Genomic DNA, 25169 nt, shown 5'->3' on the forward strand with positions numbered 1-25169 from the left:
TTCATGAAAATTATTGAGAATGTTCACCTTGATGATATCTAGATAAAATTCAAAACAGGGTCACGTACCTTCGAAAACTAGGTCAATAGGTCAAATAATAGAAAAACCTTGTGACCTCTCTAGAGACCATATTTTTCAATGGATCTTCATGAAAATTGGTCAGAATTTTTATCTTGATAATATCTAAGTGAAGTTCAAAACTTGGTCACATGAGCTCAGAAACTAGGTCACTATGTCAGATAATTGAAAAAATGACGTCATACTCAAAACTGGGTCATGTGGGAAGAGGTGAGTGATTCAGGACCATCATGGTCCTCTTGTTTAAATGTTCAAACCTTCAACATGTTAAGTTGTGACTGCACAAACCTTGCCCTCAGCCATGTTCAAGATAACTTACTTGATTGTGTTCTCTTAAGGACATCTGTTCTTTTAAGTTCAAATGTACATGAACTTGTTAAACAGCAACATCTGGTGCCAAACCACTCAAAGACAATATTTCGTTCCAGTTAAACTTCAAGCGCACATTTCAATAACTGCATTTAATTTTAAAAGCTAAGCTTATTACAGTAAGCATATCCCATCAAAATAAATTCTTTAGTCAGGATCAAAGTATCATACATTTATTATGTACTCTTTAATTAAACATTTGTTTTCTGTTAAATTGATTTTGACTAATGAAATTATTTGCTTCTTATTAACATCCTTAACTTTTTGCCGGACATATTTTTTGCCATTCCTCACCACAAACCCTTTCGGCGGGGGATACCAATTCATCGAATTTGCTTGTTTATTATTTGATTTTTACCAAACTTGCACACAACTTGTATCACCATAAGATCTTGGTTCCTTTCTTGAACTGGCCAGATTCCTTCATTGGTTCCAGAGTTATGGCCCATTAAAGGTCCAAAATTTGCTATTTTGGCTTTTGCAGCCATATAGAGACCTCATTTATGGTTTGATTTGATACAAACTTCCAGAATATCTTTAACAACAATAAATCTTGGATGCCATGACAAATCTGTCAGATCCAGTTCCAGAGTTATTTTATATCTGATTACCTCCCGTGATTGTAATCACAGTAAGCACTTGTAAGACTTAATTGAAATTTCATTATTGTCATTAGTTGGACCGAGACAATCAGGGTAGATAATTATATACTGATTTTATGTCAAATTACCTCCCTTTGTTTCAAATTAAAATGGGTGTATCCAAAGAAGTATAAAATACACAGAATGGCAACTGGCTGTAATCTCGCATGATCTCGTGTCAGAGCATGAATTGGCGTTATCTTAGTAAAAACAAACATCGGCGAGCATAGAGTTACAATTTGTACTTTTAAAACTACATTTAAAATACATGTTAGCTCCTGAAACAACATTAGTTTAATGTGAAATAGTCTTAAGACACAAAGTACATGTTTCTTACCATCAAAAAAGCGTGGTTATACGGTGGTAAATAATATACCGATAATTAATTGCTTTCGCATACAAAATGGCGCATGGAGAACGCTTCACTTCCGGTAAACGAGATCTCATTCATTTGTCACGGATGTTGGCGAGATTCGTCTATATGCCTTTCAAGTTGCCGATCTATTTATTTTTATAGCTCTTTGGTGTATCTCAGTAACCAATGAAGATACTGATTTGAAATGTCATTTATGCCATCAGATGGACTTGGACAATCAGGGTAGATAACTTTTGACTGAATTTATGACAAATTACCTCCCTTTGTTTTAAGAAAATGAATATAGGTCAGGACCCTTAGGTCAAAACGGACTGTTACAAGAAAATATTTATCCTGATGATATTTAATGTCTATGCCTATGTGATCTATGTCAAAACTTGATATTATCATTAAAAGAAGTGGTACTCAGGTGAGCGATATAGGGCCATCATGGCCCTCTTGTTTTCATTCTTTCCTTTTTCTCTTATAATTTTTTGTTGTTTTTTTTAGCTCACCTGTCACAAAGTGACAAGGTGAGCTTTTGTGATCGCGCGGTGTCCGTCGTCCGTCGTCCGTCCGTGCGTCCGTCCGTGCGTCCGTCCGTCCGTCCGTAAACTTTTGCTTGTGACCACTCTAGAGGTCACATTTTTCATGGGATCTTTATGAAAGTTGGTCAGAATGTTCACCTTGATGATATCTAGGTCAAGTTCGAAACAGGGTCACGTGCCGTCAAAAACTAGGTCAGTAGGTCTAAAAATAGAAAAACCTTGTGACCTCTCTAGAGGCCATATATTTCAAAAGATCTTCATGAAAACTGGTCAGAACGTTCATCTTGATGATATCTAGGTCAAATTCGAAACTGGGTCACGTGCCATCAAAAACTAGGTCAGTAGGTCAAATAATAGAAAAACCTTGTGACCTCTCTAAAGGCCATATTTTTCATGGGATCTGTATGAAAGTTGGTCTGAATGTTCATCTTGATGATGTCTAGGTCAAGTTCGAAACTGGGTTACGTGCGGTCAAAAACTAGGTCAGTAGGTGTAAAAAAAGAAAAAACCTTGTGACCTTTCTAGAGGCCTTATATTTGACAAGATCTTCATGAAAATTGGTCAGAACGTTCACCTTGATGATATCTAGGTCGAGTTCGAAAAATGGGTCACGTGCCGTCAAAAACTAGGTCAGTAGGTCAAATATAGCAAAACCTTGTGACCTCTCTAAAGGCCATATTTTTCATGGGATCTGTATGAAAGTTGGTCTGAATGTTCATCTTGATGATATCTAGGTCAAGTTCGAAACTGGGTCACGTGCGGTCAAAAACTAGGTCAGTAGGTCTAAAAATAGAAAAACCTTGTGACCTCTCTAGAGGCCATATATTCATGAAATCTTCATGAAAATTGATCAGAATGTTCACCTTGATGATATCTAGGTCAAGTTCGAAAGTGGGTCACGTGCCATCTAAAACTAGGTCAGTAGGTCAAATAATAGAAAAACCTTGTGACCTCTCTAGAGGCCATATTTTCCATGGGATCTGTATGAAAGTTGGTCTGAATGTTCATCTTGATGATATCTAGGTCAAGTTCGAAAGTGGGTCACGTGCGGTCAAAAACTAGGTCAGTAGGTCAAATAATAGAAAAAACCTTGTGACCTCTCTAGAGGCCATATTTTTCAATGGATCTTCATGAAAGTTGGTCTGAATGTTCATCTGATGATATCTAGGTCAAGTTCGAAACAGGGTCATGTGCGGGTCAAAAACTAGGTCAGTAGGTCTAAAAATAGAAAAACCTTGTGACCTGTCTAGAGGCCATACTTGTGAATGGCTCTCCATAAAAATTGGTCAGAATGTTCATCTTGATGATGTCTAGGTCAGTTCGAAAGTGGGTCACATGCCTTCAAAAGTAGGTCAGTAGGTCAATAATGAAAAAACGTTGTGACCTCTCTAGAGGCCATATTTTTCATGGGATCTGTATGAAAGTTGGTCTGAATGTTTATCTTGATGATATCTAGGTCAAGTTTGAAACTGGGTCAACTGCGATCAAAAACTAGGTCAGTAGGTCTTGAAATAGAAAACCTTGTGACCTCTCTAGAGCCATACCCTTGAATGGATCTTCATGAAAATTGGTCAGAATGTTCACCTTGATGATATCTAGGTCAAGTTTTTGAAACTGGGTCACATGCCTTAAAAAACTAGGTCAATAGGTCAAATAATAGAAAAAGCTTGTGACCTCTCTAGAGACCATATTTTTCAATGGATCTTCATGAAAATTGGTCAGAATTTTTATCTTGATAATATCTAGGTCAAATTCAAAACTGGGTCACATGAGCTCAAAAACTAGGTCACTATGTCAAATAATAGAAAAAACGACGTCATACTCAAAACTGGATCATGTGGGAAGAGGTGAGCGATTCAGGACCATCATGGTCCTCTTGTTTACCCTCCTCCTTTTTTTATCACATTTTTCCAATAATATAAACATAAATAATAAAAGTAAAATGAATATTGAAGATTAATTAAGAAAGTACTTTGTTTATCAATATTGAAAAGAAATAAACTGTCACCGATGTATTTGTTAGCCCACCATCATCAGATGGTGGGCTATTCAAATCACTCTGCGTCCGTGGTCCGGCGTCCTTCCGTCCGTCCGTCCGTCCTTCCGTCCTTCCGTTAACAATTTCTCGTTATCGCATCTCCTCAGAAACTACCAGGGGGATTTTGACCAAAGTTTGTCAGAATGATGTATTGGTACCCTAGTTGTGTCCCCCTGAAAATCAAACTGGTTCAACAAATTTTTAGTAAGTTATGGCCCTTTGTTTATTTCTATAATTTACATAGATTTATATAGGGAAAAACTTTGAAAATCTTCTTGCCCAAAACCACAGAGCCTAGGGCTTTGATATTTGGTATGAAGCATCATCTAGTGGTCCTCTACCAAGTTGATTGAAATTATTTCCCTGGGGTCTAATATGGCCCCGCCCCGGGGGTCACATGGTTTATATAGACTTATATAGGGAAAAACTTTGAAAAATCTCTTGTCCAAAACCACAGGGCCTAGGGCTTTGATATTTTGTATGTGACATCATCTAGTGGTCTTCTACTAAGATTGGTCAAATTATCCCCTAGGGTCAAATATAGCCCCGCCCCGGGGGTCACATGGTTTACATAGACTTATATAGGGAAAAACTTTGAAAATCTTCTTGTCCAAACCACAAAGCCTAGGGCTTTGATACTGGTAATGTAGCATCATCTAGTGGTTCTCTACCAAGTTTGTTCACATTATCCCCCTAGGGTCAAAAATGGCCCGCCCCGGGGGTCACATGGTTCATTATAGACTTATATAGGGAAAAGCTTTTAAAATGTTCTTGTCAATAACTACAACATTCAAATTTGGACCACATATGTATTTTTGAGTGGCAAGATGAACCTTGACATGAGTTGACCTTGATTTTGACCTAGTGACCTACTTTCACATTTCTGTAGCTACAGCCTTCAAATTTGGACCACATGTATATTTTTGAGTGGCAAGATGAACCTTGACATGAATTGACCTTGATTTTGACCTAGTGACCTACTTTCACATTTCTGTAGCTACAGCCTTCAAATTTGGACCACCTGCATAGTTTTGTGCACTGGAAAAAAACTTTGACCTGATGTTGACCTAGTGACCTACTTTCACATTTTTGAAGGTACAGGCGTCAGATTTGGACCATATGCATAGTTCCGTGTTTCAAAATGAAATTTGATATTGATTTTGACCTAGTGACCTACTTTCACATTTCTCAAGCTACAGCCTTCAAATTTGGACCACATGCATAGTTTTGTGTACCAAAAAAAACTTTGACCTTCACATTGACCTAGTGACCTACTTTCACATTTTTGAAGGTACAGGCTTCAAATTTGGACCACATGCATAGTTTTGTATTCCGAAATAAAATTTGACCTTGATTTTGACCTAGTGACCTACTTTTACATTTCTCAAGCTACAGCCTTCAAATTTGGACCACTTGCATATTTTTGTGTACCGAAATGAACTTTGACCTTTACATTGACTAGTGACCTACTTTCACATTTTTGAAGGTACTGGCTTCAAATTTGGACCACATGCATAGTTTTGTATTCTGAAATAAAATTTGACATTGATTTTGACCTAGTGACCTACTTTTACATTTCTCAAGCTACAGCCTTCAAATTTGGACCACTTGCATAGTTTTGTGTACTGAAATGAACTTGACCTTAAGATTGACCTAGTGACCTACTTTCACATTTCTGTAGCTACAGGCTTCAAATTTAGACTACATGCATAAGATTGTGTACCGAAACAAACTTTGACCTTGACATTGACCTAGTGACCTACTTTCACATTTCTCAAGCTACAGCTTTCGAATTCGGACCACATGCACAGTGTTGTGTACTGAAATGAAATTTGACCTTGAGCTAGTCAATAAGTCTTGAAATTTGGAGCACTCAAAAATGGCACATTGGTGGGCGCCAATATCACTCTGTGATCTCTTGTTGTAAATGTACTGTATTATTGGAAATAAAAATATATTACAAAAAAAAAAAATAATAAGTTTCTGCAAATTTAATTTGTATAATCAAATATTGTCTCTCTGACAGTGAAAAAAAAAAAAAAAAAAAAAAAATATTTAAGGAAATCCTGTCTAACATACACAAATGTTGATTTTATTCATTACTCCAAAAGTGTACTATCTACAACTGGACATTGCCTGGGTCTGTGGCCATTGAACTTCATAGCATGATTGCCAGTGATCAGAAAATGAGACCCCTATGCAAAGAAATTTTACATGTAGCACTACCTAGTGGTTCCCTCCTCAACCATGGGCCTTATGCACCACTTATTTGCATGTCATTTTTACAGATCACTTCATCAAAACCTTCTAAAGGACAAGAATTGCGAGTATTTATCAAGTATGGTATTTCAGATGTATTCAACACAGACCATGCAGAATTTGATGATCATATCACAGGTATATATGTATTTTCTTAATCATTCTCTAATAACAGACATAATGTGATGCTTTGTTGTTATGCCCCACACATTTATATGGGGGCATATAGTGTTGCTGCTGTCTGAACATCCATCCGTGCGTATCTTGTGTGGCCAACTCCTCCCACACTATTAGCCAAATTTGCTTTAAACTTCCACAGATGAACAAGCTTGATGTGCAGATGACCACAAAGGAAGGAATTCTTTCTGTGACTATTTTCACCGCAGTTATGGTCCTTTGATAGTGATTTGCTATGTGGAATATAGAGAAAAATATTGTGTGTCCTACTCTTCATTGAAATCCTTAAAAGGACAATTTGTTTGTTTGTTCGGGGATCGAACTCGCGACCATGCAGTCCGTAGACCAACGCTCTACCTACTGAGCTAAGCTGGCAGGCTTTCAAAAGGACAAGAATTACGAGTATTTATCAAGTGTGGTGGACTTTCAGCTAACTTCAGCCTGATTTGCTTAAAACTCACAGTTTGCCGAGCTTGATGTGCAGATGACCAAAAAAAGCTATCAAGGAATTTTTTCCATGACTATTTTTACTACAGTTATGGCCCTTTGATAGTTTTTGACACTAGCTGCTTAAGGTAGTTGGCTGCTTATGTTGAAACAAAATTCAATTTTTGAAGCTAGTCGGCAGGTTGCTTAAGGTAAGTGAGTGCTTAATACAGGTGAGACTAGGACAGGTTTAATTATAAAAAGTAAAAACTTAAGTGTTTCAGTGAGATCTAGGCATGTAAAAAAACACCCTCATGTAGAAAAGGTCTCAGAAGCGTTAGTCACACAACAGAAATGTGATGTGAAAAAGGACTTAGCTGTTAGAGTAAATTTTTAGCTCACCTGTCACATAGTGACAAGGTGAGCTTTTGTGATCACACAGCGTCCGTCGTCCGTCGTCTGTCCGTGCGTGCATAAACTTTTGCTTGTGACCACTCTAGAGGTCACATTTTTTGTGGGATCTTTATGAAAGTTGGTCAGAATGTTCATCTTGATGATATCTAGGTCAAGTTCGAAACTGGGTCACGTGCTTTCAAAAACTAGGTCAGTAGGTCTAAAAATAGAAAAACCTTGTGACCTCTCTAGAGGCCATATATTTCACAAGATCTTCATGAAAATTGGTCAGAATGTTCACCTTGAGGATATCTAGGTCAAGTTCCAAACTGGGTCACGTTCCATCAAAAACTAGGTCAGTAGGTCTAAAAATAGAAAAACCTTGTGACCTCTCTAGAGGCCATATATTTCACAAGATCTTCATGAAAATTGGTCAGAATGTTCACCTTGAGGATATCTAGGTCAAGTTCCAGACTGGGTCACGTTCCATTAAAAACTAGGTCAGTAGGTCTAAAAATAGAAAAACCTTGTGACCTCTCTAGAGGCCGTATATTTAACAAGATCTTCATGAAAATTGGTCAGAACGTTCACCTTGATGATATCTAGGTCTAGTTCGAAAGTGGGTCACGTGCCGTCAAAAACTAGGTCAGTAGGTCAAATAATAGAAAAACCTTGTGACCTCTCTAAAGGCCATATTTTTCATGGGATCTGTATGAAAGTTGGTCTGAATGTTCATCTTGATGATATCTAAGTCAAGTTCGAAACAGGGTCATGTGCGATCAAAAACTAGGTCAGTAGGTCTAAAAATAGAAAAACCTTGTGACCTCTCTAGAGGCCATACTTTTGAATGGATCTCCATAAAAATTGGTCAGAATGTTCATCTTGATGATATCTAGGTCAAGTTCGAAACTTGGTCACGTGCAGTTAAAAATTAGGTCAGTAGGTCAAATAATGAAAAAACGTTGTGACCTCTCTAGAGGCCATATTTTTCATGGGATCTGTATGAAAGTTGGTCTGAATGTTCATCTTGATGATATATAGGTTAAGTTTGAAACTGGGTTAACTGCGATCAAAAACTAGGTCTCTAGAGGCCATACCCTTGAATGGATCTTCATGAAAATTGGTCAGAATGTTCACCTTGATGATATCTAGGTCGGTTTTGAAATTGGGTTACGTGCCTAAAAAAACTAGGTCAGTAGGTCAAATAATATAAAAACTTTGTGACCTCTCTAGAGGCCATACTTTTCATGGGATCTGTATGAAAGTTGGTCTGAATGTTCATCTTGATGATATCTAGATCAGGTTTGAAACTGGGTCAAAAACTAGGTCAGTAGGTCTAAAATTATTAAAATCTTTTGACCTCTCTAGAGGCCATATTTTTCAATGGATCTTCATGAAAATTGATCTGAATGTTCACCTTGATGATATCTAGGTCAGTTTTAAAACTGGGTCACGTGCGGTCAAAAACTAGGCCAGTAGGTATAAAAATAGAATAACCTTGTGACCTCTCTAGAGGCCATATTTTTCATGAGATCTTCATGAAAATTAGTGAGAATGTTCACCTTGATGATATCTAGGTCAAGTTCAAAACAGGGTCACGTACCTTCGAAAACTAGGTCAATAGGTCAAATAATAGAAAAACCTTGTGACCTCTCTAGAGACCATATTTTTCAATGGATCTTCATGAAAATTGGTCAGAATTTTTATTTTGATAATATCTAGGTCAGGTTCAAAACTTGGTCACATGAGCTCAAAAACTAGCTCACTATGTCAAATAATAGAAAAAATGACGTCATACTCAAAACTGGGTCATGTGGGAAGAGGTGAGCAATTCAGGACCATCATGGTCCTCTTGTTTTGTATAGGTGGTTGCCATCATCTATCATCAACAATTTAACTTGAACATCTTCTCTGAAGCTGCTGGTCAGTATTATTCCTAACTAAGTATGATGCATTCATGGTATAGAACTTTCAAAGTCTTGTTCAAAATCCCTGATTGACCTCTTTTTTAGGGTGACTGGAGATTAAAATAGAAATAAAAAACCTTTAAATAACTTCTCATGAACCAGTCAATGGCTCTTCAACAACTTTAGTCTGAAGAATACTTGTATGAACCTATCAAGGTTTTGCAGATGGGATCTGATCACTTAGCCCCTTTTTTAAGGACTGCTAGAGTTAAAAGTAGAAAAAAAACTTCAAATGATTCCTCTGTTTGTGCCTTAGGTTGGATCTTCTAATTGGTCTGTAGCATCTTTGGATTGACCTCACTTTCAACCAGTTCACATAACAAAATGATTGATCTTCAAAACACTAATATGGTCTGTCATATTGTTTTATAGACCTGTCTTAATGTGTTTTAATTACTTCCACATGGTTCCTTTAGGGGCTACCAGAGCTTAAAATAGAAAAAAAACCTTTACAGCTCCTCATGAACAATTTGATAGATTTCCACCAAACTTTGTCTGAAGCAACCTTTAATATAACGGTTTCAAAATTTGTTTGGCCTCTGTTACAGTCTGCCAGAGCTAAAATTAAAAAAGGGGCCTCCGTGGCCGAGTGGTTAAGGTCGCTGACTTCAAATCACTTGCCCCTCATTGATGTGGGTTCAAGCCTCACTCAAGGCATTGAATTCCTCACGGAAGGTTGGTGGTTCTACCCAGGTGCCCGCTCGTGATGAAATAATGTACGGAGGGGCACCTGGGGTCTTCCTCCACCATTAAAGCTGGAAAGTCGCCATATGACCTATCATGTGTCGGTGCAACGTTAAATCCCCCCCAAAAAAAAATTAAAAAAGAAAAGAAATTAAATGACTACTCATGAAACTGTTGATAGATTTTCATCAACCATGGTCTGAATGATCATGCTGAAGCTAAGAAAATGAAAATCCTGTAAATAACTCTTTCTTATGAATAGCTTCATAGATCTTCACCAAGTTTGTTCAAATGGTTCAGCTTGATAAACTTTAGGAGCAACCAGACAATAGAAAATTATTTAAATGTTGTTTTTTTTTTTTCTCTCATGAACAGCTTGCTTGATCTTCAAAACTCTTGGTCATTATTCCTGCATGAACCCTTCTCAAGTTTTGCTTATCAGGATAATTATATTATTGAACCTTCCAATGGAAAACTTCCAAGCAGAGTTTTAAACCACTACTGGTTGAGATCAGTTTCTTGAGCTATAAGATTGCACTTCTTTGTCTGTCTGTCTGTCCTGAATTTCCTGTTTGACCTTCGACTCTTTTAATATTTCATGGCACAAATGTTGCCTATACAGAATCAATGTGTCCTGCGCAAAACCCAGACCAGGAACTTGAAGATAAAAGTCAAACCTGATGGTCAAAGGTCATTGTAACTCATCTATCCATCAAGTGGCAAATGTTTTCCTAGAATAAGACTATGTGTCATTCACAACTTCCAGATCCCTAGTTAACTTGACTATTCAAAGAATAGTCCAAGCTGTTGTACTCACCCTGGCATCTGCGTTGCCGTCAGCGTCAAACCTTGGTTTAAGTTTTTCATGCAAATATGTATAGCTATCATTTAAAGGCATATAGATATTTTATAATTCTGGGACAACAGTTCAAATAGTGGAGCATTGGCTGTCTTACAGTTTTTTTACACTTTCTCTTTTTTCAACTTATCTCTGTAATTACTTTATGGATTTGATTCAAACTTGAAATACTTATTCCTCATCATCATCCACATCATCTGACATAAGGGCCATAACTCTGGCACCAATATTTCATGAATTATACCCCCTTTTCACTTAGATTTTCAGGTTAAAGTTTTGATGCACTTTCACTCTTTCTCTGTTATTACTGAATGGATTTGATTCAAACTTAAAATAGTTGTTCAACTTCATCACCCACATCATATGACACAAGATGCATAACTCTGGCACAATTTTTCATGAATTTATTCCCCCTTTTTACTTAGAATTTCAGGTTAAAGTTTTATGCACTTTCACTCTATCTCTGTTATTACTGAATGGATCTGATTCAAACTTAAACAATTGTTCAACATCATTACCCTTATCATATGATACAAGGTGCATAACTCTTGGACCAATTTTTCATGAATTATTTCATCTTTTTACTTAGAATTTTAGGTTAAAGTTTTGATGCACTTTCACTTTATCTCTGTTATTACTGAATGGATTTGATTCAAGCTTAAAATAGTTGTTCAACATCATCACCCACACCATATGATGCAAGGTGCATAACTCTGGCACCAATTTTTCATTAATTGTTCTCCCTTTTTACTTAGAATTTTAGGTTAAAGTTTTGATGCACTTTCACTCTGTCTCTGTTAGTACTGAATGGATTTGATTCAAACTTAAAATAGTTGTTCAACATCACCCACACCATATGACACAAGGTGCATAACTCTGGCACCAATATTTAATGAATTATGCCCCTTTTTGCTTAGGATATACTTATATAGTGTTTTGATACATTTTATCTCTACCTCTCTTATTACTTTAAGTTGATATTTTTGACATAGACTCAGGCTATTGTGCAATATATTCACCCACAATTGGAGTCATTAAACACTCCAGTGACAGCTCTAGTTTCCTCAGATGTGCCCAGTTTCACTATCCAGCATCGAAATAGTCGAGCGCGCTGTCTCCTGTGACAGCTCTTGTTTCATGTCCGATCAAGAGATCCATTGAGGGATTACAATATTACTTTGCACAAATATTCCTCTTAAACAGATATGTTTTCCTTAAAATGATGTAGCATGCGCAACAACATGTAGACCCCTAGTTCAAAGGTCAGTGGCACAGACAAAGGTCAATAGTTTCTTTTTCCTGTCTGGTTCAAAATTATCCATTGAAGGATTTTAATATGACTGGGCACAGATGTTCCCCAAATTGAGACAATGCGTCATGCTTAACACTCAGACCCCAAGCTTAAAGGTTAAAGCCACATTTGGAGGTCAGTGGTAAGCATCATGGTTCACTCAGCCTTGAAAAGGCCTGGAATTCTGGATATTGTGCTAAAAAGTCCCTAATTTGCATTAAAAGCCCTAAAAATCCCTAATTCTGCCAATCTTTGGCCCTAAATTTCTTTAAAACGGCCCTAAATTGAGTAGCTGCACCAGCAGATTGCCTCATATCTGTCAAGTTTTAGTATTTCGTTCTATTTTATGAACAGTAACATTGATATCAGCGATAAAATCTGAAGACATCCAATTATTGAATGATGGGAACATTTGTTTGCAAAAGCGACATGAATGGCGTACACCGGTCACACAAGGGGCTGAGCATTGGTATGTGCGTGTACCCGGCATATGTTGCCGGCAGCCTGTTTTTTTTTTTCGATATAGGCTTAGCGGTGAATAATGCCGGAAAGTTGAGGTCAAATCGGTAATTTTTATGACATGAAACCATGCATAAAACTATAATATATCTGGAGGAAGGGATCCTTCGAGAGCATCGAAGCTATAAGGCTAGAAAAGAGTAGGTATTTATTAGTCCTATATGAAATGTTTAGCTGAGCAAAAACTGTATTCAAGTGAAATAATCGGTAATATGGGATATTGATGCTGTTGTAGTTTTGATGCACCGGTACATCTGTTCGGGGTAAATATTGGTGTACGCCATTAATTAGCCACTGTGTCTCAAACAAATTGGCCCTTCGTTAATGGCGTTGAATCATCACAGATTTTACATGGCTGTTTAGAAATACTAAAAAAACTTTGTTGAATAAACTTGCATTATGGGCAAGTGTATAATCCAAACTGGTCATCATCTTACAGCTGGGTGATGAAAGCAGAAAATAAGTACAAAGCATACTGTAAATGTTGCAGAAAGTTGATCGATTTAGGAAAAAGGGGGAAGGCGCTCTAAAATCACATGAAAAAAGTGAAAAACATAAACTGCATCAGCAATCAAATTCTGTGCAATTTCCGTTTGAAAGATTTGCAATCCCGACCCGCAAAGTATAACCAGACAGTGAAAGCTCTGAGAAGGAGAAAATTTTCTCATATTTGAAAAAATCTGACCTTTGTGCTAAGCTGGACTCAAAATTGAAAGGAAACTTTAAATAACTCAAAACAGTGTAATGAAATAGAGGTGGATATAAGAATTGTCATGCATTTTCTGAAGAAGTTGATAAATTGAGATACAGCCCTAAATATTGGTATAATGTCTCTGAAAAGTCAATAAAAGTCCCTAAATATTTCCATTAAATTCTGTATGAACCATGAGCTGCATGCTATTAACAGGATCTATTTTGTGTCCAGTCTAGAACTGTGCCATCCAATGAGGGATTGCTATGATAAATCAAAATGTCTTGTGCCTTACCAGACCCCCAACCTCAAAGGTCAGGGTCACACTTGGAGGTCAGATGTCAATAGGATTTTATACAAATATTCCCAACAATGAAAGGAAATGTCTTGGGCAACACAAAGGTCTGCAATTCAGATTTCAAGGCAGCTGTTGGATGTCAAATGTTCTGTTTGTTCCTTTTTTCCCTGTCCTGTCCATAACTATGTCCTTCATGAAGGAAATTTAATATGATTTAGCACAAATATTCCCCATAATGAGGTAACTTGTCATGCAGAGCAGTCATGCCTTAGGTCAAAGGTCAAAGTCATACTTGGAGATCAAAGGTCAGTTGGTTTTATTTTTCTATTTTGTCGATAACTCATCTTGGAGGGATTTTAATATTACATGGCACAAATGTTCCCCATAATGAAACTTGTCATGCACAGTAGCAAGACTCCTACCTTGAAAAGGTCAAGGTCACACTTTTAGGACAAAGGTCAGATTTAGCTCATCTGATTTTTTGAAAAAAAAAAGTTGAGTTATAGTCATTACTTGATCAGCATCGGCATTGGCATTGCCTGGTTAAATTTTATGTTTAGGTCAGCTTTTCTCCTAAGCTATCAGAGATATTGCTTTGAAACTTGCAACACTTGTTTACCATCAACAGCTGACTCTGTTCAACAAGAAGCATAACTTTATTCTGCTTTTTGCAAGAATTATGGCCCCCTTTGGATTTAGAAAATATCAGTGTTATTCTCGTGTTAAATCTGTCTGCTAGGATTTCTTAAATCATTTAAAGAAGTGAAAGAATGCTCAAAATCAGTGTAAGAATGAGAAAATAATGAGCATTATAATATTTTATCAAAATGGCACCCTTTTTTTTTTTGTTGTCAAGATTTATTAAATTTCTAAATACATATTTGAACATACTCATTTCTGTAAAATAATTTCTCTACTTTTTCCAGCTATAATGGAAGAATTTACCATGGTATATATCTTACTATGAAGAAATATATGAAATTAATCTATTTAAAAGGTTATTTGCTAAATAAAGAATTCAGCAGTGTGTAAATGACGTCATAACCACACTAAAATGGCTGCCTCCATGATAATCCATTTTCTTAAATTTCAAACTGCCATATCTTTTTCAATAGTTGTCCGATTTTAAAAATTCTTTCAGCATTATGGAAGGCTTTAGAATGGCTTTCATATTAAATTAACTTATCAGGCTTTCCTGGCCCTTTAAGTTTAATGTTTAGGTCAGCTTTTGCCCTAAACTATCAAAGCTATTGCTTTAAAACTTGCAACACTTGTTCACTATCAAAAGCTGACTCTGTACAGCAAGAAACATAACTCCATTCTGCTTTTTGCAAGAATTATGGCCAATTTTGGACTTTATAAATATCAGATTTCTTGGTTAACTTTTACGTTTAGGTCAACTTTTCTCCCTAACAGCCAAAGCTATTGCTTTATAACTTGGAGCAGTTATTTGCCATTGAAAGTTGACTCTGAACAAAAGTACCATAACTCTACATTGCTTTTTGCAAGAATTATGGCCCTTTTGGACTTAGAAAATCATTGGTATAACAGTATTTCTATTATACAGCTATAGACACAAAAAAAATCAGATGAACATCTGCACCCGCAAAGTGTTGCTCTTGTTTTTCTGAGTGACAAGTCCATAACTCTTATCATCAGTCAAGGGACTTTAATATTTCTTGTCACAAAATGTTCCATGAATGAGACAACATGACATGCACAACACACATAAGGTCAAATGTAAATAGGGCTTTTAACTCTACTGTTCAAAAAACAGACACTGGCACCAGACCAGAAAAAATGCCTTTGTATATATGGTACCAACCCCTAGGTATAATATAAGAACCATAGACATGAATGGGAAAATGTACTAACCCATTTCAGTTATACATTTCTCACCTAAAACGTGCCATTCGGTAAGTATGTAGTGCGGATATTGAACAAGTGGTAATTTATCTTCCATTGTGTACCAGTAACATTTTTTCAATACTTCTTATCTTAGAGAAACAACTCATAGTTTATAGTTTCATAAACGTTAAAGAAAAACTTTGATGAACTTTCCTACTGAAGTTCCGGTCTAGATTACAAAATTGCTCTGATTGGCTGATGTGAAAATGTATGTCAGTCATTGTTTAACCACTAAAATGTGTTATGCCGGGTGAATGTGAAATGTGAATTAAATTTACAGTACAGATGTATACCAATTTATGACTTCAAATTCAAAATCATTTCTAAGATGAAAAATTTCATTCATCATTTAGGTTTTTATTGTATAACTGAGAATATTTTGCATTCCGTTTTTGTTTCTTTACATTTCGCCTAACTTATGCACACTGCTGTGACCTCTATATGGGATGATCATTAGGGAAGTTCATGCAAGCTTTTTCTGTAAAGTTGATGAAAGCATGAAATATGTGGAGTTTTTCTGCAATATGAAATATTTAGGCAATGTGGGTGGTGCACAATTGAAGATAAATTGCTGCTTGTTCAATATGCTAAGTACACATTCATCAAACTGCGCGTTTTAGGTGAGAAATGTACGATTGAAATGGGTAAGTGCATTTTCCTGTTGGTTCTTATATTATACCAAAGGGTTACTAGAATATAACATGCATAGTGGCATTTTCATTCTGGTCCTGTGCTAGTGAGAACAGGTAGAGCTATTGGGCTCAACCATGCATGCATCCGCGTCGGCGTCTCAATTTAGTTAAGTTTTTGTACATGTAAGCTGGTATCTCAGTACCCACAAATGGCAATGGATTCAAACTTCAAACATGTGTTCTATTGAATACTATTAGCTTAAAACATTTCATCAAACATCCTTCATAAGAAATGGTCTTTACTAAAACCTTGATAGCATAGTATGTGGGTGCATCCATTTCCAATGGACACAATTCTAGTTTATAGTTATAAATATTTTAAGCAATCAACAACAGCAGATTTTTATGGATGCAAGTTTTAACTGAAACATTGTGGTTATAAAATATTGTTTTATGTATACATCATTGACAGAATGATATCAGATCAGTAGGTTATACTGTAGTTGAGATAATCTTAGTCTTCTTCTGGTAGCAGACTTCGTATTGCATAGCAAAACTTCATTCACTTGTATTAGATGTTGACAAAGATTATATGAATTACAGATCTGTTGATAATAATAGAAAAGCGAGGGGAAAAATCTGTACAATTATAAGGGAACGAAATTTAGTTGATACATTTAGAATTATTAATGGTGATGAAAAACGTTTTACTTGGAGGCGGATGAATTCTACACAGCAAGGTATACTTGACTTTTTTCTAACATCAGAAAACTTGCTGTCAAAAATTAAGGAGTCTTCTGTTGGAATCTCTTACCGGTCTGATCATTCTGTTGTATGTTTAGAATTGGTATTCAATGAGATTGAACATGGTAAACCTCTATGGAAATTTAATAATTCATTGCTGTATGATAGAAATTATTTAGAGTGTATAAATGATAAAATTGACGAGATGAAAAAGCAGTACTGTTTACCTGTATATTGTTTAGAGAATGTACTTAATATAGACAACAATGATATTCAGTTTGTTATAAATGATCAGTTATTTCTGGCAACTTTGTTAATGGAAATTAGGGGAAAAACCATTGCATACTCGAGTTATAAGAAGAAACAGAGAGTTTCACGTGAAAAAATTTTAGTAAACAAAATAGAAAATATAGAAAAAAACTTAGATGAGAATAACAAAGAAGAATTACTGAATTTACAAAATGAATTGCAAATAATAAGAGCAGAAAATATGAAAGGATATGTAATAAGATCTAGAACAAAGTTCATAGATGAGGGTGAAAAGCCTTCAAGTTATTTCTGCAATCTAGAAAAACAGTATTGTACAAGCAAAGTTATTCCATTTATAGAAAAAGAAGATGGTACTGTGATGGTAAGTTAAATTGTGTCATTCAATAATACAGTGTGTCAGGACATATTTTAAAAGAAGGTGAATGTCAGGTGAGCATCTTTAGGGCCTCAAGGCAGCTTTGTATAAAATTTTATAAATAGTAAAAAAAAACCCAACTAACATTTGGATAAACAAAACGCATTCTCATGTTGTTTTTAGCTCACCTGTCACAAAGTGACAAGGTGAGCTTTTGTGATCGCGCGGTGTCCGTGCGTCCGTCCGTGCGTCCGTCCGTGCGTCCGTAAACTTTTGCTTGTGACCACTCTAGAGGTCACATTTTTCATGGGATCTTTATGAAAGTTGGTCAGAACGTTCACCTTGATGATATCTAGGTCAAGTTCAAAACTGGGTTACGTGCCGTTGAAAACTAGGTCAGTAGGTCTAAAAATAGAAAAACCTTGTGATCTCTCTAGAGGCCATAATTTTCAATGGATCTTCATGAAAATTGGTCAGAATGTTCATCTTGATGATATCTAGGTCAAGTTCGAAACTGGGTCACGTGCGGTCAAAAACTAGGTCAGTAGGTCTATAAATAGAAAAACCTTGTGACCTCTCTAGAGGCCATATATTTCAAAAGATCTTCATGAAAGTTGGTCAGAACGTTCACCTTGATGATATCTAGGTCAAGTTCGAAACTGGCTCACGTGCCTTCAAAAACTAGGTCAGTAGGTCAAATAATAGAAAAACCTTGTGACCTCTCTAAAGGCCATATTTTTCATGGGATCTGTATGAAAGTTGGTCTGAATGTTCATCTTGATGATATCTAGGTCAAGTTCGAAACTGGGTCACGTGCCATCAAAAACTAGGTCAGTAGGTCTAAAAATAGAAAAACCTTGTGACCTTTGTAGAGGCCATATATTTCACAAGATCTTCATGAAAATTGGTCAGAACGTTCACCTTGATGATATCTAGGTCAAGTTCGAAACTGGGTCACGTGCCTTCAAAAACTAGGTCAGTAGGTCAAATAATAGAAAAACCTTGTGACCTCTCTAAAGGCCATATTTTTCATGGGATCTGTGTGAAAGTTGGTCTGAATGTTCATCTTGATGATATGTAGGTCAAGTTCGAAACTGGGTCACGTGCGATCAAAAACTAGGTCAGTAGGTCTAAAAATAGAAAAACCTTGTGACATCTCTAGAGGCCATATATTTCATGAAATCTTCATGAAAATTGGTCAGAACGTTCACCTTGATGATATCTAAGTCAAGTTCGAAAGTGGGTCACATGCCATCAAAAACTAGGTCAGTAGGTCAAATAATAGAAAAACCTTGTGACCTAACTAGAGGCCATATTTTCAATGGGATCTGTATGAAAGTTGGTCTGAATGTTCATCTTGATTATATCTAGGTCAAGCTTGAAAGTGGGTCACGTGCGGTCAAAAACTAGGTCAGTAGATCTAAAAATAGAAAAACCTTGTGACCTCTCTAGAGGCCATACTTGTGAATGGATCTCCATAAAAATTGGTCAGAATGTTCACCTTGATGATATCTAGGTCAAGTTCGAAAGTGGGTCACGTGCCATCAAAAAGTAGGTCAGTAGGTCAAATAATGAAAAAACGTTGTGACCTCTCTAGAGGCCATATTTTTCATGGGATCTGTATGAAAGTTGGTCTGAATGTTTATCTTGATGATATCTAGGTCAAGTTTGAAACTGGGTCAACTGCGATCAAAAACTAGGTCAGTAGGTCTTGAAATAGAAAAACCTTGTGACCTCTCTAGAGGCCATATCCTTGAATGGATCTTCATGAAAATTGGTCAGAATGTTCACCTTGATGATATCATGATATCTAGGTCATGTGCCTTAAAAAAACTAGGTCAATAGGTCAAATAATAGAAAAACCTTGTGACCTCTCTAGAGACCATATTTTTCAATGGATCTTCATGAAAATTGGTCAGAATTTTTATCTTTATAATATCTAGGTCAAGTTCAAAACTGGGTCACATGAGCTCAAAAACTAGGTCACTATGTCAAATAATAGAAAAACCGATGTCATACTCAAAACTGGATCATGTGGGAAGAGGTGAGCGATTCAGGACCATCATGGTCCTCTTGTTTTTTTTATTATTATCCATATTCAAGTAAATAAATATTATTCATCCACAGTGACAGTGTATAGTTGTGCTGAACTTGGTAAGGACTGCAGTCATTGTAGAGCTCTGAAAAGCCGCTATGGCTGTACGTGGTGTTCTGATGATGGTAATTGCCAATACAACGACAGCTGTGACAAGAAGGCTACAACCTGTCCACCTCCAGCAGTTACAAAGGTTTTTTTTTGAAATAGTAATCACTTTACAATAGTGTAATATGTTTTGTAAAATGCTCCCTCTGCTTTGAATCACTAAGTATTAGGGATGGCAACGAATAGCAATTTTGGTATTCGAATATTCGATCAACCTTCCGAACGAATATTCGAATATTTGGTCATCAAATGATCAACAAGTCAACTCAGAATCTTATGAATTTATTGTACCCTTAGCAGCGATCTGCACTAATTCTACTACTTTCGTTTACACCGGAATTCATTGACGAATTAAGATTGACTATAATCGTTCTCATCACTTGTTCATGTTTTGAATATAAAATATTTGTTATTTGCCTTCATTTACATATAATTTATATAGGATTTACTTATTTTTACATGGATGTAGCCCTCCCGTAAATAAGGTTCTCTTGACACATATTACACGTAGCCGATTTCCTATCGGATGATAGCGTGAAATACTTTAAAAAGACAGGCGGCATTCTTGCATTTTGACAGTAGATTCACGTAATAGCATGAACAATATTTTCAATTAAACAAGGTGTAAAATTAAGACTGTGGGGGTGGGGGAGTCTAATAAAAGATATATTTTGCTTAACTTTACCCTTAGTCTGAATATTGAGTAGATTCTACTATTTTTTTTCCGTACGAAATGCATTTATTAATCCCCCGCCATGGCAGAGAGATTATAGGAATGGTCTGCGTCCGTCCGTCTGTCCGTCCTTCCGTCAGTCTGTCCGTCCTTCCATCCGTAACAAAATCGTGTCCGGTCCATATCTCCTAAACCCCTTGAAGGATTTTCATGAAACTTGGGTCAAATGATCACCTCATCAAGACGATGTGCAGAACCCATGAGTCAGCCTTGTCGGTTCAAGGTCAAGGTCACAACTCAAGGTCAAAGGTTTGAGCCTGCCATTTTGTGTCCGCTCTATATCTCCTAAACCCCTTGAAGGAATTTTATAAAACTTGGGTCAGATGATCACCTCATCAAGATGATGTGCAGAACCCATGAGTCAGCCATGCCGGCTCAAGGTCAAGGTCACAACGCAAGATCAAAGGTTTGAGCCTTCCATTTTGTGTCCGCTCTATATCTCTTAAACCCCTTGAAGGAATTTTATAAAACTTGGGTCAGATGATCACCTCCTCAAGATGATGTGCAGAACCATGAGTCAGTCATGCCGGCTCAAGGTCAAGGTCACAACTTAGGGTCAAAGGTTTGAACCTTCCATTTTGTGCCCGCTCTATATCTCCTAAACCCCTTGAAGGATTTTCATCAAACTTGGGTCAAATGATCACCTCATCAAGGCGATGTGCAGAACTTATGAGTCAGCCATGTCTGCTCAAGGTCAAGGTCACGACTGAAGGTCAAAGGTTTGAGCCTTCCATTTCGTGTCCGCTCTATATCTCCTAAACCCCTTGAAGGAATTTTATAAAACTTGGGTCAAATGATTACCTCATCAGAACGATGTGCAGAAATTATGAGTCAACCATGCCAGCTCAAGGTCATGGTCACAACTAAGAGTCGAAGGTTTGAGCCTTCCATTTGGTGTCCACTCTGTATCTCCTTAACCCCTTGAAGGATTTTCATCAAACTTGGGTCAAATGATCACCTCATCAAAAACTCATGAGTCAGCCATGTCAACTCAAGGTCAAGGTCACAACTGAAGGTCAAAGGTTTCAGCTCTGTATCTCCTAAACCCCTTGAAGGATTTTCATGAAACTTTGGTCAAATGATCACCTCATCAAGACGTTGTGCAAAATTCATGAGTCAGCCATGTCAGTTCAAGGTCAAGGTCACAGCTAAAATCAAAGGTTTTACCCTTTCACTATCCATAGCAGTGGCGGGGGATTTAGCTGTCTTTCAGACTGCCTTGTTATCAAGAGGATGATCCGTTTTACATAAAAATATATTGTAGTGAACATAAAAATAATATTCATCACATTTGACTCGTTTTCATCACTTTTTGGCATTTTCAAATGCATCTTAATCGATGTTGATTGAAACCCGAGTCATTAGTTCAAGTACTTGCTGATGATTTTTAATTACATGCGGTTCGCACCTACCGAAAACAAGGCGATTTGTAACGGATTTACATCAGTTGGGGAGCAATAAAATTTCTAAAGGTAAGCAATTGGCGGTATTTACTACTGGGTACGATGTCATCACCATAGCGATGTACAATCTCGGCACGCTAATGTACAAAGTGACACGTCTGACAGCGACAGAAGCCATTTTCACGCGTATATGAAAGCAAATTTTGGTAAATTAGATAGACGAACATACTGGTTCTTTCATTTGGTTTTTATTTATTTCTTATGAGCTTATATTTTTTCCGAATATTCGAATAGTAAAACAATATTCGAATATTCGTGTCATGAACGAATATTCGAATATTCGTTGCCATCCCTACTAAGTATGGAGTTAATTGTGAAAGGTAAAGGTCATTTTAAACAAAGATTGCGTGCCTTGTGAGATCGGATCTGGCAAAAATCCACTTGAGCCGAAAACAGCATCCCAGGTCGAGTTACTGTTATAATAACCCTATTGTATTGAACTGCCCAGTCATATTACCTTCCTGCTATTTATAAGAATAAAATGGGGACATAGAAATGGAATAGCAACATAATTATGTCACCATTTCTAGTCTATAAAGTTGTATTATCCTAAATAACTATTCTATAACATGTGGCTGTGCTATGTTCACAGTGTTGTCATATATAGCTTGGGCCATTTTAGATTACAAATCCTCACCTCTTTTCAGCTCACCTGAGCCACAAGTCAAGGTGAGCTTATGTGACTGCTTGATATCTGTCGTCCAATCTGACTAAAGTACATCTCCTATATTACGCTACGCATAGGATCTGAAAACGACCTATTCATTGCCTCGTTCTGACGGCTCTTTCGCTAGCCATTCAGAGCCTAGCTTACAACATCTTGCAAATCTACATGTAGCATTGACTTTTGGTATTTACAATTCTTATGTCGTAATGTATCAGATAGCCGGTTAGCTCAGTCGGTAGGCCACTTGCTTTGTAAACGAGGGGTCCCGGGTTCGAGTCCTGGAATAACCGCATATTTTTCTTATCCTTTGACAATCGAACAAGTCGTCTGATTGGATAACATAAAAATAGCAATAATGGAAATCCAAAATATACAGAAGACGAATGTGAATGGGTCGTTCTCAGATCTTCGTTTAGAAGATCAAGTACTTTAGTCAGATTGTCTGTCGTCCATCATCCGTTGTATGTCGTGTGTCAACAGTTTCTAAAAAAAAAATCTCTTCTTCAAAACAACTGGGCAGATCTACACCAAACTTCACAGGAATGATCCTTAGGTGGCCCTCTTTCAAAATTACCAAAAACATTGAAATCCATGTAGAACTCTGCCATGGCAACCAAAAGGAAAAACTTTAAAAATCTTCTTGTCCAAAACCGCAAGGTGTAGAGCCTTCTGGTTGCCATGGCAACCAAAAGGAAAAACTTTAAAAATCATCTTGTCCAAAACTGCAAGGCGTAGAGCCTTGATGTTTGGCATGTGACATAATCTAATGGTTCTCTATAAAAGTTGTTCAAATTATGCCCTTCGGGTGAAAAGAACCCGCCCAAGGGATCCCAAATTTTACATAGACTTACATAGGAAAAAACTTCTTGTCTGAAACCCTAACACCTAGGCCTTCTATATTTGGTATGTAGCATTGCCTTGTGGTCTTCTACCAGGATTGTTCAAATTATTACCCTTGGGTGAAAAGAGGCCCCACCCTGGCAGTCCCAAGTTTTACATAGACTTATATAGGAAAAAACTTTAAAAATCTTCTTGTCTGAAACTGCCAGGCCTAGGCTTTTAAAATTTGGTATGTTGCATGGCCTAGTGGTCCTCTACCAAGGTTATTCAAATTATGCTCCTGAGTTGAAAAGAGGCCTTGTCCTGGGGGTCCCAAGTTTTACATAGACTTATATAGGAAAAATCTTCAAAAAATCTTCTTGTCTGAAAGTTCAAGGCCTTTGCCTTTGACATTTGGTATGTAACATTGTATAGTGGACCTCTAACAAGATCATTCAAATTATGTCCTTGGGGTGAAAAGAGGCCCCACCCAGGGGTCACTTGTAATATGAGTTATATAGGAAAAAAAGACTGTTTAATTGTGATTACCTGATGACCCCAAGTGATTAGGGGTCACCTAACTGTGACCTTGACGTACTGACCTACTTTCTTGTTCTTAGCTCACCTGAGCACAAAATGCTTAAGTGAGCTATTGTGATCACTAACCATCTGGCATCCGTCAAGTTGTCCATCATCAACAGTTGTGTTTAAATGACATCTCCTCCAAAACCACTGAATGGGTTTTGATAAAACTTGGTCTGGATGTTCCTTAGATGGTCCTCTAACAAAATTGTTCAAACTGCTGTGCTTGGTTACACATAGGGGCTGCCAGAGCTAAAAATAGAAAAACCTTCTAAAAACATCTCCTAAACCAATGGTCCGATTTTGAAATATTTCACACGAACTGTCCTTATGTCACCCTCTACCAAGATTGTTCAAATTATGCTGATTCATCAAAAAACATGGCCACCAGGGGCGTGGTCACTTTTTCCTATATATATATATATATATATATATATACAGTTGAAATTTACAAAAATCTTCTTGTGTGAAGCTGCTACTCCAATTTTAAAATAATTTTACACAAATGGTCCTTGTGCGACCCTCTACCTAGATTATTCATATCATTTTGATTTGTCAAAAAACATGGCCGTTAGAGGGTGTGGTCACTTTTCCCTATATGTATATAGTGGAAACTTTAAAAATCTTCTTGTGTGAAACTGTTTGCTAGATTTTAAAAAAATTCTATACAAATAGTCCTTGTGTGACCCTCTACCAAGACTGTTCAAATTATTTTGATTCGTCAAAAAATATGGCTGCCAGGGGGCTTGGTCACTTTTCCCTTTATGTATATAGTAGTAACTTAGAAAATATTCTGGTATAAAACTGTTAGCCCAATTTTAAAATTATAATTTTACAGAAATGGTCCTTGTGTGACCTTCTACAAATGTTTTTCAAATTATTACGATTCATCAAAAAACATGGCCGCAAGAGGGCATGGTCACTTTTCCTTATAAAATACACAAATTGTCCTTGTGTGACCTACAACTTATCTTCCAAAACCACTGAATAGATTTTGATGTAACTTTACACAAGTGATCTCTTGGTAGCCCTCTTCCAAAGTTGTTCAAATGGCTCCAGTTCATTGAACTTATGAGTCTTTTTGGTTAAAAATAGGTTTTCATTTATCAGACTTTTAGACTGTCTACTATAATTGGCTTATTTATTGCCCTAAGATCAAAAATGGCCATGCCCTTGTGTGTAACATGTACTTACTATAAC

General features: G+C 36.8%; 1 protein-coding gene across 1 annotated transcript in view; it reads left to right on the top strand.

Annotated features, from left to right (window-relative positions):
* Positions 1–5102: 5102 nt before the first annotated feature.
* The window catches only part of LOC128555039 (plexin-B2-like), a gene marked incomplete at its 3' end in the record, with an annotated part of 49152 nt that continues 29085 nt past the window's right edge, over positions 5103–25169 (top strand). Inside the window, exons 1-2 of the mRNA XM_053536392.1 lie at positions 5103–6426; positions 19630–19790. Coding sequence (XP_053392367.1) covers positions 6195–6426; positions 19630–19790 — 393 coding nt within the window. The remainder of the gene's footprint in view (positions 6427–19629; positions 19791–25169) is intronic.

This window comes from Mercenaria mercenaria, unplaced genomic scaffold, assembly GCF_021730395.1.
Source record: "Mercenaria mercenaria strain notata unplaced genomic scaffold, MADL_Memer_1 contig_963, whole genome shotgun sequence".
In the NCBI taxonomy this organism is placed as follows: domain Eukaryota; kingdom Metazoa; phylum Mollusca; class Bivalvia; order Venerida; family Veneridae; genus Mercenaria; species Mercenaria mercenaria.